At 52.3% G+C, this 19,338-nt stretch overlaps 1 protein-coding gene across 1 annotated transcript in view; it reads right to left on the bottom strand.

Annotated features, from left to right (window-relative positions):
• ATRN (attractin) overlaps window positions 1–1,790 on the bottom strand; it is a 151,783-nt gene extending 149,993 nt beyond the window's left edge. Inside the window, exon 1 of the mRNA XM_076335646.1 lies at window positions 1,610–1,790. Coding sequence (XP_076191761.1) covers window positions 1,610–1,788 — 179 coding nt within the window. The 5' untranslated portion in view covers window positions 1,789–1,790. The remainder of the gene's footprint in view (window positions 1–1,609) is intronic.
• Between the last annotated feature and the right edge of the window lie 17,548 nt (window positions 1,791–19,338).

Consider the following 19,338-nt stretch of genomic DNA (forward strand, 5'->3'; position numbering starts at 1 on the left):
TGTCCTGTTCGATCCCCTCCAACTGCCCAGCTCTGGCCTTGTCCTCCAGCAAACCCAGGAGCTTCCTTCCACCAGGCTGTTATTCCCACTGTCCCTCCCCAAGAGCCAGCACCACTCCCGCACGCACTCCTCTGCCCCAAGAGCCGAGCCTCCCCACGTGCCAGCTACCCCCGTTAAGTCGCTGCTTCTCTCCGCCGCGCATACCTCTCCCGAATTCACCCTTAACCAAAACCAAGGCCTGCTTATGCTATCTGCAAAGATGAGCTCACTTATACCCCCCCCCCCCCAAACACCCCTACTGCCTCCACCCAGCCCTAACACCCGCTTGCAAGCCCTTCCTCTCCCCCTCCAACCTGCTCCCAGCCAGATCCCGTCCCCTGTCCGCACGTCAGTCTTTTCCCCCTATCTGCCCCTGCCCAGGAGCTGGCCCCACACCCATGCCGTCCTCCAGCCCGGGCACCCGCTCCTCACGGCTCCCATCTGCCTCCAACACCAGCCGCTCCCACGCTCAAAGCCAGCCCTCATTCACCCACCATCCTTCAGACCTCTACTCACGCAGCCCCCAAACCTACCCCCCTGCTGCCCCCGATACGTCCCCCTACCCAGTCCCTCCCCCCTCCCCGGCTTTACTTTCTCTCCAGACCTACTACAACGTAAACCCAGTCACCCGCATTCGCGCCCCGTCGTCTCCCAGGCTCAGCCCTGCGCAGCCCGTTGCGCCCAGACCCGCGCCGACCCAGTGCCCTACGCCCACCGCCCTGCTCCTACACAGCCGCAGCCCCTTCGACTCACAACTGACACACACACCCCCCCCCCCGTTACCCCTCTGCAACCCCAGCAACCAACACCCAAAACGCTGTCCCCCTCAGAGGCGCCTCTTTGCGGTACGAACACCCTCTACCCGCCAACCGCTGCTCCCACGCCAAGTGCTGCTCGGTGGGGCGCCCGACACCCACATCCCATTACTCCCAGGCCTCCTTCGCGCAGCCCCAACCGCTCACACCCCCGGACCCGGCCTCGCGCACCCAAATCCCTGTTGTCCCCCCTGCCTGGCTCCTACCAGCCCTTCACACCCCCGGACCAGCCCCTCGCGCCCACACCCCTCTTCCCCTCACACCTGTCCCCGCGCAAACTCAACCAGGGACACCCAAACCCCCGTCGTCCCCTCAGCGCGCTCCTTACACCTGCGGCCTCATCGTCACCCGGCTCTGCCCCTCGCGCCCACGGCCCCGCCGCCCTCGGCCTCAGCCCCGGCGGCTCCCGCCCCTTTTGAAGCCCCAAACCCACCCCGAACCCCGACCCGTCTCACGCCCACCTCCCCGTCGCTCCCGAGTGTCCCCCCTCGGGCAGCCTGAACCAGGCACACCAGGCCCCTGTTGTTCCCCCCCCCCCCCCCCCCCGTCCTGCCCGGCCTCTCACACCCCCACCCCCACGGCCTCCCGCACCTGCCGCTCATCCCCACCCGGCCCCCCCCCCCCCCCCCCCGGTGCCCCCCAGACCAGCTCCCGCCCACTCCCCTCCCGCACCCCACACCCACGGCCATATTGTCCCTAAACGTCCCCGACCGGGGACACCCCCAGCCCGTCCCCGTCGTCCCCGGGGGACTCACCTGAAGCGCCCCCCGCAGTGCTGGCACTGGTCGCCCACCCAGCCGGGCTGGCACTCGCACTGCCCGCTGGCCGGCTGGCACCGCCCGCCGTTGGCGCACGGCTTGTCGCATTCCTTCGCCGCCTCCTCGGCGGCGGCGGCGGCGGCGGCGACGGGCCCCAACCCCGGCAGCGCCGGCATCGACAACAGCAGCAGCGACAACAGCAGCAGCAGCCGCCGCGGCGGCGGCGGCGGCCTCCCGCCCCGCCAGCCCGGGCCCCGCCACGCCGCGCGCTCCCGCGCCATCTGCCGCCGCCGACCACGACGACGACGACGACGACGGACTCCGGGAGGGGCGGGCGGAGGGCGGCGGGACAACGCGGACCGTCCGCCGCGGCGCCTCCCGGGACGGTGGCCGGCGAGGGGGCTTCCGCCGCTCCCGCTACGGTGGCCGCGAGGTGGCGGAGGGCGGGCGGGAGGGAGGGAGGGAGGGGGGGGGAGGTGGCGGGGTTGGGGGGGGGGGGGGGGCGGGGACGCGCCGGGACGAGCGCGCAGCAGCCGGGCGGCGCCGCCGGGCCGCGGCCGATGACGTCACCCGCACGCCGGCCACTGGCAGCGGGGTTCCCCCTCCCCCTGCCAGCGAGTGGGGCCGCGGGGGGCGGGCAGAGCGGCCCCGCGCCGGGCGCCTCTGCCGCCCGAGGGGCATAGAGCGCGGTGTTTTCCCCCCCCACACACACACCCCCCCCCGCGCCGGGGGGTGTCCCCGCACCCCCGCGGCCCGGGCCGAGGCCCCTCCGAGCGGGGCTGGCACCCCCCCCCCCCCCCTCCCAAACCCGCCCCCAGGGCCTGCTTCCCCAGCCACCCCCACGAAACACTGCCCCGAAAGCAGGCGTGGGGAGCGGGGAGGCCGCGGGGAGGGTGGCGCTGAGGCCTGCGGCAGGCCTCGGGGCTGAAGGGGAGGGAAACGAAGGAAAAGGGGGAAAAAAAAAAAAGAAAAGAAAAGCCGAGTTTGGTTTGGTTTGGTTTTAAATTCTCACTCTTGCTTCGTTTGCTGCAGGGTCTTCCACCCGTGACCGTGCGGCTCTGGGCACGCATGGCCAGCTCCTCGGGCTGGGGCTTTCAGCGAGGAGAGGCGTGCGCCGTCCGCGGGGATCTCCACGGGCGGCTGAGGCGGTGATCGCCCCGCGGAGAAGGACGACTGCCAAATTCACGGGGTGGCGAGGCTTGGTTTGCTGCGGGGGATTGGGGCGGCGGGAAGGGGTGCTGCCTTACGGGGGCTGGAAGTGGGGGCAGTTAAAGCTGGGGAGGTTCATGCTCAGGTTACGCTTTGGGGTTTTCCAAGTGACAGGGTGGTTCGTGCTGAGATCCGCCATCATCGGGTCGGGCTGAAGCAAAATAAGCGGTCTGCTGTTCATACAGGAATTACAGCGGCACAGAAAACCAAGCTCACCAGCGTGGGATGTTTGCCATCGCTTGGTAGTAAAGGTTTCCTGTTGAAAATTGGGAAGATGCACCTGCCTCCCCATTTAATTGTGTAAGCAAGAAAACGGCGATCTGCAGAAAGGGATGCCTTCCTACCCGAGAAAACAAGTTAAGCTAATGCTCTCCAAGGACTCCTAGGCCTTAATTTGTAGGACCTAGGGAGGGAGAAGTAAAGCAGTTAAATCTATGGTCGTCTTCTGAGTTCACGGGCAAAGCAGCAGACTCTTTTCCGTACGCACTAGCAAGGGTGCCAGTTGCGGCAGGAAGGGTGGAGCAGAAGCACGGATGCTATTCGAAATTCTCAGAGCTTTCATTTTCAGCGGGATGAAGAAGGAGTGAGAAAGTTGTCGATGTTGGAGTTCTTGGGTAAATGTTGCCTTTGGTCTGTCTCCATTAACCTGACTGTATCTGGAGTTGCTCAAGTAGTTAATACCTTGTTTCAAATGTGGAGAGATGTCAACAGCTGAGAAATATATTTTTTCTTTTCAATGAAAGGCAAAAAAAAGATACTGTTCACATTTTTCCCTATAAAAAAGGCTGACCGGGGTTTAGGTACAGTAATGCAAAGACAGACAACAGACTGGATGGAAATAGCCAACTCACCATATTTAAATACTTCATTTGTATTTAGAAATCAAAATATTGGTCACCTGTCTGAGCCGAAGGAGGTTCTTCAGTGGGAGCCTCGGTGATTTCCAAGTGAGTTACCAGGGATAATGAAGGGTGTTGAGCGGAGAGGAAAGAAACCAGTCTAAAGGCCAGTTTCTGTCTTCTTGTCAGTCGAGCATCTGTCTTAACAAAACCGTTGTTCATCTATTTTGCCTTTTCTGCTTGAGGCCCCAAGAAGGAGAATGACGTCTTGGGTTCAGTTTAAAAATGCTGGGCTGGGCTGACCTGGTATCCAAAGGAGACATAAAACCAAAAAGCTGCGAGAGGTGAGAAACAGGTTACGAATACCTTCTAGGCTATGCAGGGGTGGAGGCACAGAGAGGGTATTTCTATATATGTAGACGTTCTTGGGACACAAACGACTGCCAGCGTGCCCTGAATCTGCGGATTCAGATACCACCCGCTGCCATTATCCCAGTTGCTGCCAGCAAAAGCCAGTCTGGCTCTGAGGCTCGCCCAGCTCAGGGTATAGCCAGCGCCTGACGGTGCGCTCTGGATTGTCCTCTGTGTGTCACACAGGTGCCGCCAGCGCAACTTGCTCCCACCAGCTCGAGCCAAAGGGCTCCCGCCGGTAGAAACTTCTCTGGCATGGCTTCTGTACCGCTTGCGTGCGTTAGATACTGCCAGCTCAGGCCTGGGGTTGGCGTCTGCTGCCAAACGTCGCCTCCATCCTCTACTTTGTCTCTCCCCACATCTGTATTTGCTTGCAGTTACCAGAGGTAACAATGCTTATATTTTCACAACATACGCTTCCCCCCTTTCTTGCCAAACATAGCTAGTTGTTGCACAAGAGATGGAAAGTAAAAACATCGGTTAACATGGTGAGAATAAACTTGGAGAAATTATTCCCATCCTGGACTTCAGCTGAACTTCTCTGCGTCGGTGTCAGACTTGAAGAACTGCTTGCGTGCTTAACAATTTGTGTGGGGTTTTTTTTCCAGCTAGGTGGAAAAACACAAGGTGCCAACGCTCCTTGTATCTCTCCCCACCCCTTTTCCGACAGTAGTTCCTTAAATCAAAAGGTTTTCTACCAAATAACTAAACTAATCAGGTCTGTGCCGTGGTTGATGGTTGTTTTCTATTAAGCAAACTTCAGGTCTCTTAAATGAAGAGTTAAGAAAGATCGTCCAGCAAGAGAGTAGGGAGAGAGAGTTCTCACATCGTGACAAGCCAATAGTCCAGCTAATAGAGCATTCATCAGCTGCCAGTGGCCGATCTCGAATACTTCGGCGAAGACTAACATCCGTGAATGTTGCACAATAGAAGAAATCCTTTCCTGACCTTGTTAGTGATCGCGCTGTGCCCTGTTGCCGTCTGCATGAAACATTAACGCGTGGGAGATCATTATTGTTAAATTCAGTTTAATCTGTTCAATTTTAACATGCAAAGAATGTTCAAAAATGCTTTTTTTTTTTTTTATTTGCAGGCAACTTTCGGACATGAAAATACAGTTTGGAAGGGGAGGAGTTAGGTTAGCCCAGAGTGCAGGCTAGGCTATTTTTATTTCGGAAAACAAATATTTCTTAATAGAATGATTAAAACACCCTTTCTTGGCAACGGGCGCAGCAGGACAATGGTGTTTTTGCAAGCCACATGTAGTGAGGGTATTGCATTGAGGGATGAAGAGTCCCGGGTATGGGGGCTAAAAAAAAATAATGTCACCAGAGCAGCACTTAAGTGACTCTCGCACAACTTCATGCAGGACGTGAAATCACCGACTAATTAAGCAAGCATTTCCTTGGACGTTGATTTTCGACAAGACTCTACAACGAGCAAGTACCACCAGTGCTGAATTATGTTTGGAGTGAGGAGCTACACTCGCCTCTTTTCACTCTTGCTGCCAAACTTTTATGATCCCGTATGTTGTCGTTACACGTGCAATTGAATGCATATTTACTCGGCACATATTTGCTCAGTATATAAGTCAAGTTACTACCCTCTTCGTATGCCCAATGACAGGATAGCTGGAGATGCTAATTAATGAATTGGCCTCTGGGGTGAAATTATGTCCTCCTTAAGAAGACTCCCATTGATATTAATAAGGTCAGAACATCATTGCTGATGGCTGAGTCACGGCTGAGCCGGGTATCACGGATGTGTAAACAGTGGAGCTGCCCTGGGAAGCTGGTTGCTTGGCCTGTTTATCTGCACGACTCAAAATGGAACAAGTCACGGTGATATCTGGGGTCAAAAATCACATGAAGCCATAACCATAACGCTGCATTATACATGCTTTTTTCCTTCCGTTGAGATGAGCTGTTTCACAGGAGCCCTAAACTCCAGAAATAACTCCCTTCCCAAGGGCCTGGAACCGGCTATTTCCGATTAGCTCATAACCCAGCATCGCCAGTTTTTCTGTTCCTCACCCGGCCTGCTGTTTCCACCCATTGCAACTTCTGCCCACGTTCCCAAATCCTCAGCAGCTCCCAGCCCCGTCCCTGCTGTTGAAGGTCCTTCCAGCTGCCCTGCTGGTATCCAGGTGACACGGGGCAGTCTGGCTCCAGCAGCGTGTCCTTGCTCCCTGTCCAAAACATCCTCCTTGCTCTACAGACAGCGGGAGAAAGGAAAAGGCTATCCTGCCATCCAGCACTGAGATCATCCCTTGCACCCCACCAGAAATTCCTCGCCTTCCCAGGCTGAAGAAAACAGCCAGAAAGACATTCCTGCTATTGCACAAAGCAGCTCACGCGTAGCGCGAAGGCCTTTCTCATTAAATGCAACTTCAGGCCAAGCGACTGAGATGACTCAAAATGAAAACCCGTTTGCCCCAAAGCTCGTCTTCCCTCGGTGCTTCGCCTCTGCAGCGCCGGTGAAGCCTGAGTCTGAGCAGGATTGGGCCCAGACCGAAATATCTTCACTTGAGGTGCTCGGTCGCTGTCTGGGGAGGTGAGTGGGCCAACCCTACACTTAACAACTGCCACATGATCTTCCTTCAAAACACTCTCTGGGTCGTTTGAAGGGCTTGCTTTGGTTTTTCTTTCCTCTCCAGAATTCAGACTTCCTGCAAACAACTCACCCTTGTTTTCTTTTGGTGTCTGTGATCATGTCCCAGACCTCACGCTGGCACAAGTCCTCCTTCTCTCGTGCAACTAAGCTTTTCCACCGAAGGTCCCCAGCTGATGCAAGTGTCAGAACAGCAGGATTAAGCACAGAAACCCTCTGTTTTCTACCCACCCACCTGGAAATCCTACCGTGAGCATGTTTGACAACACACATCCAATTATTAAGCACATTTAGGCATAAACTCGGGAGTTTGCTAGAGGTCTAGTTTGACCTCTCTTTTTCCTTCATTTAGATGTGGATGTAATGACCAAAGGTCCTTCGAAAATACGCTTAATAAGGAATGAAATATAGTAACTAAAGTGCTGCCGGGAACAAAGGTCTGATAGATTTGCAGGCACGGTAATGATGAATAGCTGAAAAATACCTGCATCTGCACAGTTGCTTTAGATCTTTCATTTTTAGGGTAGGGGGAGACTAGTAATGAAACTTTATTGGAACTGCAGAAATTAGGAGTGAAGATGAAGAACACCGCACCCTTCCAAAGCTGTTGTGGAAATGGTGGTTAGTGAGACGGTAACAACCCCACACGGACCCGGGTTATATCACCAGTCTCTGTGCAGAGCCCTGTGAGAGCTCTAGTGATTACAAATGTGAGGATCTTGGTTTCATATCCAATTCAAAAGAAACAATATTTCATACTGTACAATTCTGTAGCACCGCAAAGGCTGCTGGATCGATCCAGGTTCAGCAAAAAGCATCGCAGTGGCCGAGTTACTCGCAGTATATCTGCTCCGCTTCTGGTTTTCTTGTAGATTTTCTAATTTCAGGTCGCGTCTTGAAAGAGCTTTATGGAAATATTTGGCCCATATATCTCCATCTGATTTTAGTGGGAAGATGCGCAGGCTCTGAAGACCAGCGTCTGATTGCCTCAAGTTGGGTAACTATGAAAACAGAATGTCTGTTTGGGAAAATGTCGATTTGTATAGACCAGGGACTAAAGTTAGGTCCAAACCTGGAAAGTGTGGCTCCCAGCCCAGAGCCATAATCTCTGTAAAGCCACTCCTCTGAAATCCCGGCATATTTTGAGATAACCTCCAGCTTCGTAATGAAAATCAGGGTATTGTAGAAAGAGTAAGGAGGAAAAAGGAAAAAAAAAAAAAAGTCAAAAGTAAGTAACTTGCGCTTCTTGGGAACAGAAAAATCACTTCAGCGTGCCATCTCTGACAGATATTTTTTGAAAACTACCGCAGAATGGTAAATTTGCTGCAGGAAAAAAGCCAACTGCACTTTCAAACTCTGATATTTATAAAAAGAAAGGCTTTGTTTGCGAGCAACTCTTCTGCGTAGCCTAATCGTCCGATTCCAGCCTGCTCTTTGGAAAGAACAGCCCTTTTTTGCAAGAACAGAGCAAAGTCCCTGAGTGTAGCAAGTAATTGAAAGACCATTGACCAACAATAGCAAGTTAGATGCAGTCTGGGGAGAGCCTCGATGCTGTAAAAATAGCTCTGTCTTCCCTCCTTCCTTCCGAAACGGAGCCCAGCGAGAGGATAACGAAAGGCATTCAGAGCCGCCGATGAAGCCCGGTACAATGTGGCCCTCTGCACGTTCAGCTGGAGGGCAGGGGCTGAAAAGAGAGGAGCTGCCGTGATTATGCGGGGTATTCTTGGGAGGAATAAAGGGAGGCAAGGCAGTTTTGTATGTTCAAAACAAAAACCCAAACAAAATGGCAAAGACAGGCTGCATATTGTTAGGGGCCGCGCCAGACGCTCCGCGTTTCTCGCGGAGAAGCATCGCTGCTACGTCTGACCTCGGCGACTCTCTCCTCCGACGTCGGGGCTGAGGGAGCAGCTGCTGCCCATGGTGGCTTGGTAAAGCGAGAGCCTCGGCAGCCTCGCGATGGGTGCCAGACTCTTACCCCGCTACCAACACCGTCCCAAGGGTGCATCGGCAGACAGGGAGGCAGACGGTGCTGGCTGTGTTTGAGGAGGTCTCGCCTCCCATAGAGAGATCAGATTGGCGAGGAGGAGGAGGGAGAAAGGGGAGGGAGGGAGACACTCTTGCATTCGTGCCTCCCCATCATCTCCTCTTCCCCAGCTCATTCGTAGAGGCTCTTGCCAGCGTACTGCTTCCTTGCCTTTGCCCTTTCTGGAGGGTGCTGCCCAACCCTCGTCAACGCTGCTACAAGGAAACGCGATTGCTGCCCTCGACGTGCAGCCTGGCTCTGGCTGATTCATGTACCCGGGATGGAAACACCTTCCCTAATCAGCCTCTGGCACCGCCGTCCCTGTGGCAGCTTGCACCGCCTGGGAACCGGAGTCAGCCCGTCAGAGGGATTACGGGGAGGTCAGGCAGCGCTCCAGGGATGCAGGTGCGTTTCTGGCTGCTGCACAGACAGACCCGGTGCGGTACCCAACCTCTGCTGGGTGAAATTCCACCAACGGGCAGTAATTAACTGAGGGATTGAAGCATAAACATACCTGTAGACACCAGCTAGCTTTATTTCTGTCTCTTAGCTCTGCTACCAGTTCTCCCTCTTTCTCCCTCTGGCTCCCACATCAAGCTGACTCCTTCTAGCTCTTGGGAAAGACGACTGTATGTTATTCACCGTCTGGGAGAAGATGCTATTCTCCATTTTCTCAGCTGCCTGAAGCCTTGATCACCTTCCCTAGCTACGACCAGGAAAGCAGCAGTGGCAGGAGACACCAGCCTTGGGCTTCAGGGCTGTTTCAGTGACCCCCTGTCAGAAATCACAGCTGGAGTGTACACCTCTTGCACGCTCACTTCTCCCTGTCAGAGCTCCCTGGGGGACGGAGCAGGGCTGGCTGCGGTTGTTTAGGCACCTGCCCCTTGGCTGAGGCTAACGATCCGGCATGTTCGTTAGTAGCTCTCAGGAGAGCCACTCCTGCTGAAGACCTGATGTGGCTGTACATGAAAACACCCTGCTAAAAAGCCAGCCGGTGCAAAGTCCTTTCCACAGCTCGGTATTCCTGACAAAAACAGCCCTGGGGCTCCACATCTCCCGCTCTGCCGCACTCGATCCAGTGACCTTTCTGTGCCATGTTGGGCTGCTGGTCCACAAGCCCTCCGTTAGCTCTCATGCAGGGCTGGTAGTAGCTATGAGGAATTTGGCTTCATGCCGGAGAAAAGAGAGACCATTAAAAAACCAAAGTCTCTGAAAGCACAAATGCCCTCATCCTGACTTTTACGAGAAGAGAAACGCGTGGGTCTAGCATTTGCGCTCTTCTCCATCAGTAGGACCTTTCCTTTCAAAGCCTTGTTATCTTTTTTTAATACTACCCTCTTAGTGGTAATGCCCCTGAAGTTTCTTGCGCCTTGCTTACTTTCAGCCAGATTTACACTGGAGGCTGTTGTAGCAGAAGTGCGCTGAATCTATATGTTCATGGCTGAGGAATGGCGTTAAATTATGTGTTAAATCATGTTGTCTTGGGTTTCATAGGTCTCATCCTTGAGATGTCTTGCAAACTGCACAGCACAGCGGCACCGGTGAGGCTCCAGGCTTCAGAGCATTGCCTGCCCAGCTTTGGAAGAGCCTGCCTGAAGGTAGCTCCTGTTTCACACCATCAACTATAGGAGAGCTGCTCCTTTTTCACAGTAGAAACAGAAAGAGAACTGGGGCTGCGGCATTCAGTGTCAAGTACGACACGGGCTAGGCTGCTAGCTTCCCTGGGTGAAATTATGCTGGTTTAAATCAACTTAATAATTGGCTGGGGACTGTGTTTGCAGAACAGATGTAACCCCCGTTGTTCAGCCACCTCAGGCTCATTTGGTTTCAGCAAACATAGGTCCTCTGGGATCTGGAGCCCAGCATTTATACAAAGTTTATTAAACTACACTTTATCCAAACTTTTACACATGGACTTAGAATCATAGAACCATAGAATCATAAAGGTTGGAAAAGACCTCTAAGATCATCGAGTCCAACCGTCGACCCAACACCCCCATGCCCACTAAACCATGTCCCTAAGTGCCTCATCTACACGTCTTTTAAATACTTCCAGGGATGGGGACTCCACCACTCCCCTGGGCAGCCTCTTCCAATGTTTAACCACTCTCTCAGTAAAGACATTTTTCCTTACATCCAATCTAAACCTCCCCTGGCACAACTTGAGGCCGTTTCCTCTCGTCCTGTCGCTTGTTACTTGGGAGAAGAGACCGACCCCACCTCGCTACAACCTCCTTTCAGGTGGTTGTAGAACACGATAAGGTCTCCCCTCAGCCTCCTTTTCTGCAGGCTAAACCACCCCAGTTCCCTCAGCCGCTCCTCATCAGACTTGTTCTCCAGACCCCTCACCAGCCTCGTTGCCCTTCTCTGGACACGCTCCAGCACCTCAACGTCCTTCTTGGAGTGAGGGGCCCAAAACTGAACACAGTATTTGAGGTGCGGCCTCACCAGGGCCGAGTACAGGGGCACGATCACTGCCCTGCTCCTGCTGGCCACACTATTTCTGATACAGGCCAGGATGCCCTTGGCCTTCTTGGCCGCCTGGGCACACTGCCGGCTCATGTTCAGCCGGCTGTCGACCAGCACCCCCAGGTCCTTTTCCGACAGGCAGCTTTCCAGCCACTCTTCCCCAAGCCTGTAGCGCTGCATGGGGTTGTAATTAAGAGGGTGAATGGTCTGGCTGACTTCCGTGGGAGTGGCTGGACGTGTAGTTAAACTTGTGCCTGCAGCTTAACGAGAGTGAAACTTCCCCATGGGCTTGCCCATGCCCTGTTGAAACAGCACATAAGGACCTTGGTTTCTAGATTACATCAACACGTATTGCTTCCTCCTATCGTGACAGGCCAAACCAGTAAGGACTTACTGATTTTAAATTGAAACCAGTTCTCCAAATGCCTCGCGCACCCCAGTGCAAAATAGTTGTGTAAAGTATAATTGGGATAATGAAGCCCAGGATAATAACAGCACTGGAGCAGGTATTTTGCTAGAGGTTGCATGAAGAGCACTAGAGAGTAGGAAATGCCTAAAAGAGGAGGATGCACGATTACATACAGAGCACACACAAAATACAGGGATGTGTGGTCTTATGGACGGAGCAAGCAGAAACGTGGAATCACAGAAAAATTTAGGTTGGAAGAAATCACCTGGTCCAACCCTCCCCCCTGCCTCCAAGCAGCTCAGACCACCTCAGAGCAATATTTGGGGCTTGAAAATAAATGGCTAGTCAACACCTCTGACCACTAAAGCAAGATTAATAGTTCCATGCTACTTAACTCCAGTACAGCCACAGATACCTACATATTATAGGGCTTAACAAAGGATTAAATCAATTTTAGGAGTAAAAGAAACTTGGAAGGAAGAATGCTCGCTCCTCACTTGTTTAAATCCGTGTAATTCCATCAAGAGGAGTATCACCAGGGCATGGTTTTTGTGAGGCACGGGGAGGAGGAATAAACTGCTTGGAGTGGACCTGCAACAGTCTTCGCTCAGCGGGGTGAGTCGTTGTAAAATCTGGGGTGCCAGGGTAAAGGGGTTGCACGGGAAGGGAGAGGGATGACGAAAAGAAAAGGAAACAGATGGAACTGCCGGGCTCTGTTTTGTGTAGGATTTATGGGATACAGTTCATGGAGTCAGAGGCAAGGAGGGACCGTTAGATCATCGAGGCTGGCTTCCTGCATCCACGGCTATTTGTCTTCATCCTGTTGCCCCTGCCCGGGGTCCAAATTGTACTCCCACCCCATCTGCAGCCCCGGAGGGTCTCACGTCTCTGGGCTCCCAGGTGCTGCTGTAAAAGCTCAGCTCTGTGGCGCAATTTGGGGTGATTGCCACCGCAATTTGAGCCCTGTGCAGCTGTTCAAGGAAGCGTAACGTTTGGCTCAAGAAGAATATTGCTATGTAATCCCTTGGGCTTCTTGGGAGGAAACAGTGTCTCATTATAATCCAAAAAGGTCTGGGGGGTTGGGTTTGGTTTTATTTTTTTTCCAGTTTAAATTAATATTACTAAAATGTAAAATGTGATTTATGAAAGAAATATAAAAGGGCTTTTCGGCTTTTCTTCCACTGCTTTGAGCTCTCCTCGACATCATTATGGTGTGAGTGTCCAGTCTGAGCAAAGGCAGCAGAGGAGGAAAGGTGGGGGGCAGAGGAATGGGGAAAAAACAACCCCCGTTCAGCAAGTTACTTGTTGCACATCCCTGCACAGGGATGCTGCAGAGGATGCTCCGCTGGCAAAGGCAGCAGGCTCGGAGGTGGCTTATGGGCACCATGTTCCCCCTGACGTGGAAGTGCAGGTTCAAGTCTGTTGGGAGGTGAAGAGACACCTGCCAAAACAAGAAATGTTGGTTTGGAAAGAGTGGAACTGTCTTGTGCAGCAACTCTTTGCTAAAAGGATCTACTCCGCGCACACAAAGGTAGCTGCTGCTGTGGTTGTGTTTGAGAATGCAGATGGAAAACAGAGTGGGCTCTTCAGCAAGACACTCCCAAGAGGTGTCTTTATAGCAGTATTGTGTGTTTTAGAAACAACATTATCTGGGGATCTGTGAGTCAGCTTATGTTTGGTACTGGGAGATAAATATGCTATTTGAGCACATAGAATAATACCCATCTCGAAGGAACAGCTTTGAGACTCAGGCAGTCGATATGACCAGCACGATTGCTAACTGCATGCGGAGATCAGCAGTAAGTTGTTCTGGTTAAGCCCTGAACAGTCAGGGAGAGCCAAGAAAATGCATTCCTTGGCTGAACTGAGTTCCAGCGATGAGTAGGCGGTGATGGCCTTTGCGAAGCCATGAACGCCGTCCTTGCTCCAGCCCAGAAGTGCTGCACTGGCCCCACGTTATTTGATATTTTTTCAATAGCACTGCCTCTGCCTCAAAGGGTGAGACTCATCTCAGCTGGCCTGAGACATCGACAGCACAGATGTCTCCATCTGAGCGAGTCCCAGAGGTTTTCTCTGTAGTCAGTAGAGAACCATAGACATTTCAGCATGGGATTTTCCTGAGCTGCTTTACACGGATGTCTACATTGCAGCCCTGTGGCATGTACGCTCTCCTGGGACTGTAAAGGCTGTCTAAACATGGCAGATACCTGGATCCCACTCACAGTCATCTACAGACCAAAGCATGGGGGATTTGCTTTCATACGGGAACACTCATTCCTACGTGAGGGCAACCTGTTGCATCTGCCCCATGGCACAGCCCGAGCCCCAGAGCTCCTGATTCAGGTCTCAGCTCTGCAATGCCTTGGGCTGCTGGTAATGAGTCCCCTTCGCTGGAGGACCATGCTCTCTGCAGTCCTCAAATCAGTTGCTGCTAACTCCAGTGGGTTTGGGCTCAGATTACGTTGCTCGGGTGCTTTAGCAGTGCAACGTCCCACCACTGCAGCGGTGGCAACTTCCGCCTGTGAAACAGGGGACCCTGAGGAACACTTTCTCGAGCATGCTGTCTCCAATACAGGTTTCTACCTATAAAGCACAATCACTGCTTTAGATCCACGTATGTCCCTAAGCAATTCCAAGATGCAGTCTTAAAATTACATGGCTGTAAGGGGCCTTGGGAAGTCTCTAGCCCATCCCCTGTCCCATGGCAAGGTTGTTGCGCTGTTACAAACCTGGAGCACATCAGTATGCTCAGTGACTGGTCGCTGAAAGCAAATATTGCCCGCTCTGTGAGCTGGAGGTGAGCCCGTACTGGTGATACAGAAGCCAGAGGTAGCTCATGATAGCTTGCACATGTCTGTGTGGAGCTAGGAAAGGGGGCTCAACTGCTGCTCCTGAGAAGAAGGTCTGGGAGACCATAGAGCTGTCATGCCAGCATGCAGTGGTGGTGGTCTTTCAGGCCTGGAGCTACCATTGCACTTAGAATCATAGAATCATTAAGGTTGGAAAAGACCTCTAAGATCATCGAGTCCAACCGTCAACCCAACACCACCACCCACTAAACCATGTCCCTAAGCGCCTCAGCTACACGTCTTTTAAATACTTCCAGGGATGGGGACTCCACCACTTCCCTGGGCAGCCTGTTCCAATGTTTAACCACTCTTTCAGTAAAGACATTTTTCCTGATATCCAATCTAAACCTCCCCTGGCGCAACTTGAGGCCGTTTCCTCTCGTCCTGTCGCTTGTTCCTTGGGAGAAGAGACCGACCCCACCTCGCTACAACCTCCTTTCAGGGAGTTGTAGAGAGCGATGAGGTCTCCCCTCAGCCTCCTTTTCTCCAGGCTGAACAGTCCCAGTTCCCTCAGCCGCTCCTCATCAGACTTGTTCTCCAGACCCCTCACCAGCCTCGTTGCCCTTCTCTGGACACGCTCCAGCACCTCAACGTCCTTCTTGTAGTGAGGGGCCCAAAACTGAACACAGTATTCGAGGTGCGGCCTCACCAGGGCCGAGTACAGGGGCACAATCACTGCCCTACTCCTGCTGGCCACGCTATTTCTGATACAGGCCAGGATGCCCTTGGCCTTCTTGGCCGCCTGGGCACACTGACGGCTCATGGTCAGCCGGCTGTCAACCAGCACCCCCAGGTCCTTTTCCGACAGGCAGCTTTCCAGCCACTCTTCCCCAAGCCTGTAGCGCTGCATGGGGTTGTTGTGACCCAAGTGCAGGACCCGGCACTTGGCCTTGTTGAACCTCATACAGTTGGCCTGGGCCCATCCATCCAGCCTGTCCAGGTCCCTCTGCAGAGCCTTCCTACCCTCCAGCAGATCAACACTCCCGCCCAGCTTGGTGTCGTCTGCAAACTGACTGAGGGTGCACTCGATCCCCTCGTCCAGATCATTGATAAAGATATTGAACAAGACCGGCCCCAAAACTGAGCCCTGGAGAACACCGCTCGTGACCGGCCGCCAGCTCCAGCATGCTCCAGACTTACATACCTGAATATTATAATCTACCACATGCTCCATATGCTTACGACCAGTCCTGGAACTGGCCTGAACCCCCCCCAGAGAAACGTGCCGTGCCAGGGTCTGCCAGCCTGACATATCTTCAGATGGTCTTGTGTAACTTTCACTGACTAATGATCACGTTTTCTTTAAAATAGTATTGAATCACATCTCATAATGAGAATATGTACATTGCATTAGTTTTAAAAGAGATCAACACGTTTCTGGTAGGAATGTATTGGTAAACAGAGTATTCAATTTTTCCACTATCAAGTATGATTTATGCATACACCTGGTGGCCAAAATGCTCCTGTGCTCCAGCGTGTCCTCTGCCAAGGACGCAATATGTGCTGAATTTCTAGTGGTTTTTCCATATTTCCATACAGGTATTTCAGAATTTTCACACTGCTGCTTCTTCACTTCCATTTTGATTATAAATCTCAATTATTTCCCTGTGTCAATTAAATAATGTATGTGTCATCAGGGCCTCGGGTGAGGATTAGAGGTTTGGTGCGTGGGATGTTAAGCAAAGCAAAACATCTTTTCTGCAGAAAGCTCATAATCGAGTGGCAAGCAGGACTCAGCGAATGGAGGAGCCAAGCAAAGAAGGTGAGCGGGATGATGAGCGTAAAATTGAAAAGCTGTGACTTTCAGCCTGTGTTTTGCAGACTTCAGGAAGAGGTGGCCTTCCAAGCATTGGGGAAGAGTTCCACAGGCAAGACTGGGGAGAGAGTTAAGGAAAAAGCAGACAAAAATGTCAAACTCGGGGGGTTGCAAGAGGGTGCAGCTACGCGGAGAAAGGAGTTAAAGTCGAAAAGAAGGAGCTGTTGTTTTGTGCGGGCTCGGACTGTGAGGCAGTGGAAGGATGGGGTCACAAGAGCAATGTGTTTGAGGGATGAGCTGGGAAGACGATCCCAGCAGTGATGCTTTATGGAGGAGTCCCAACACGCTGATGGAGAGGTACCGTAAATAACCCTACCCCTCAGGCCAGCTTTCATCCCTTCGGCTTGCACAGAAACCTCATGACCATGTACAGTGGCTCTTTTTCATAACGAGGCCCATGAATTATTTTTATTTTTATTATCTTTTTCACTCTCCTTTTGCTCAGAAATGAACAGATTACCTTTGGGGCAAAAAAAAGCGAAAAATAGATGATTCACCTGTACGCAGATCTCAAGCTAAGGAGTGAGGAGCACAAGGGGGAAATAACTCAGCTGGCGACACAGGGAGTTATGAGTGGGAACGGGGGGTTAAGAATGGGGATTTTTACGGTAGAGTAATTTTAACGACACACAACAAGCACCCCGCTATAATTAAGTGCTGAAAAATAACAACCTACCATTAAGTGATCGCATTATAGTCTCAACAGTGATCATATAGCAGCCTCGGTAATGGTTTCAAACCAGGATATTCACTGGGGGATTAATGAGCAGTTAAAACACGAAAGCTCCTCGCCAGAAGGTTATCTCCAGGAAATGCCTGCGAGCTCGATTGTTACTACTTAAATAAACAGCAAATGGCATTGTTGAATGTAAAAATTTTTACATTGTCTTATAAAAATGTCAGAATAGAGGTGAAGGGGAAGTATTTTACAGCAAATACCCAGATGCAAACCTCTTTTCCACATCTTTTGCCATAGCTTTTACACCCCAAACTCCTTAATTTGCCCGCGCGTACCATGCCATGATCAATAAGTGTCTGACATCAATTTAGGGAGTCCTCTGCCCAGGAGAGTGGATACTTCTGCAAGAGCTGTTCTGTGAGGGATGTTAATATATTGTTCCCATTTCTATATTATTTTTCTCCTGGTGTGAAAATACCTTCTTCTTCTGCCCAAGCCCACAGAGCATGACGAACTCCTGGCTGATGGTTAGAAAAGTTTCAGAAGCTGCTGGGGGACACCTAATCCAAGAATTGGGACTGCTGATGTTATTTTCCTCAGCCTGGTATCTCACGTTAGAGGCATAAGGATTAAAAAGGCTTAGGGAGGGGAGCTCGTCTTGCGTTCGGATGAGCATCGCTTCGCAGACAGCGATTAAATGCTCCGCTGACTGTTTTTAGAGGATTTGCCTTGTGTGAGATGACGCTGTAAAAGTCACCCGTCTACCTGGAAAGTGCTGATGGCTGATAAAGGAGCAAGGCAGGAGGCTGGATGAGGGTGACTCAGGAGGCCAGGTGCTCTCAGGGAAATTAACTCTCTTTGTAGACGCTGAGATAATGAACTTATTTTAACCTCTGTCATCCAGGGCTTAGTTCTGTTACGTGAGCCCAAACTCCACTTAGGAGACAGTGGTGGACAAGGTCCCTGGGGTGAGAAGCCATGGGATTTCATGGATCAGTGGCCACCCCTCGTCCCCAGAGAGAAGCTGTCCTTCATGCCCCAGTCGACAGGACAAACGCAGACTTAAATTGAAACGAATGAGATTCGAGTTAGTCAGTGGAGGAGTATTTCTTAGGGCATGGTCAGAATAATGAAGCTCTGATATCGGACGGGTGGAGAAGCCACCAAAGCAACGTCACTGGAGATGACCAGGCACATGGTTGACAACTGCTTGTTGGGAAGGCTCAAAGTATGGACTGGAAAAGCTCTCCACAGCGCCTGTGGTCTTCCTCACTAGGTCTGCAAATCAGTGCTGGAGCAGAGGACCTGTTTCTAGTACGTGAGTCTTGAGAGCCTCAGCCTGGGACGCCCTGACTTGTGTGTTTGCTACCTTAAGCCATTGTACACCGGCCACTGCATTGGGATAGTTCAGCCCAGACACAGTTCAGGTCACCGTCACTTTGGTCTGTCCTCACTACAGGGTGACAGAATCAGGACCAAGAACATGCAGATGGCCAGAAATTGGCCTGTGAAGTTCTCTAGTTCTCTGCCTTCCACCTTCTCACTGCTGAGTTAAACCAAGCTACGTGTGAGCAGATACACAGAGAGCATCCCAGTGGCTCTGCCAGCACCCAGCATTCACAAATGACCCCCTGGCATCTTCTGTGTCCCTCACATCTTCTGTAATTACCCAGAGGACTTGTCCATCCCACCAGCATTGCTCTGTTTCTGTACCGAGTGCCTGGATCAATCCCACAAGTACCTTTTCCAGGAATGTTGCAGCTCACCTGCCCTTGGCACAGCGCATCGTGCGTCGCAGTCCCATGGCTTTTCTTATAAATCTACTTCTGGTGTCTGACTCTAAGATGAAAGAGGTCTTGCAGAGACAGGATAAAGCCCTGTGCTTTCCCATCTCCTACTGATTACTCTCGATGCATCCCAGCTCGCTGATGCCAGTGGGAGCACGCTGAAGTCCGCTCCAGCTTACACCGGCTGCCTACAGCCCCAGCGACCGGCTCTCCTTTCCAGCTTGCTAAAGCAAGGGTACGGCATCTCAGGTGGCCAGAAATCCCCCGTTTTGCACACAGGGGACTGTCTCTCTGTGCCTTGCCCATAACATTCCCCAGCTGACCCCAGCCACAGGCAAGGTCAAACAGTTTCTCTTTGCATCAGCTGGAGGAGTGGATTTTCGTGCAGCGTTTAAATCAAGTGCATGAGTAACTGGGAACAAAGCCTTTTGCAGCAGGAAACGCCCTCGAGAAGTCATCGGCTCCCACTGCCTTCGCAGCCTCCCAGCATCTGGCAGAGCTCTTGTCTCCCCCAAAGTGCAGTTCAGCTGCTTCTGAATGGGAGGTGCTATGGGGAGGCCAGGTGGAAATTTGTCATATGGGATTTGGTTCCCTTCCGGCATAGCCGGAAGGAAGAGGAAAAGAA

This window comes from Aptenodytes patagonicus, chromosome 4 (assembly GCF_965638725.1).
Source record: "Aptenodytes patagonicus chromosome 4, bAptPat1.pri.cur, whole genome shotgun sequence".
NCBI lineage: Eukaryota > Metazoa > Chordata > Aves > Sphenisciformes > Spheniscidae > Aptenodytes > Aptenodytes patagonicus.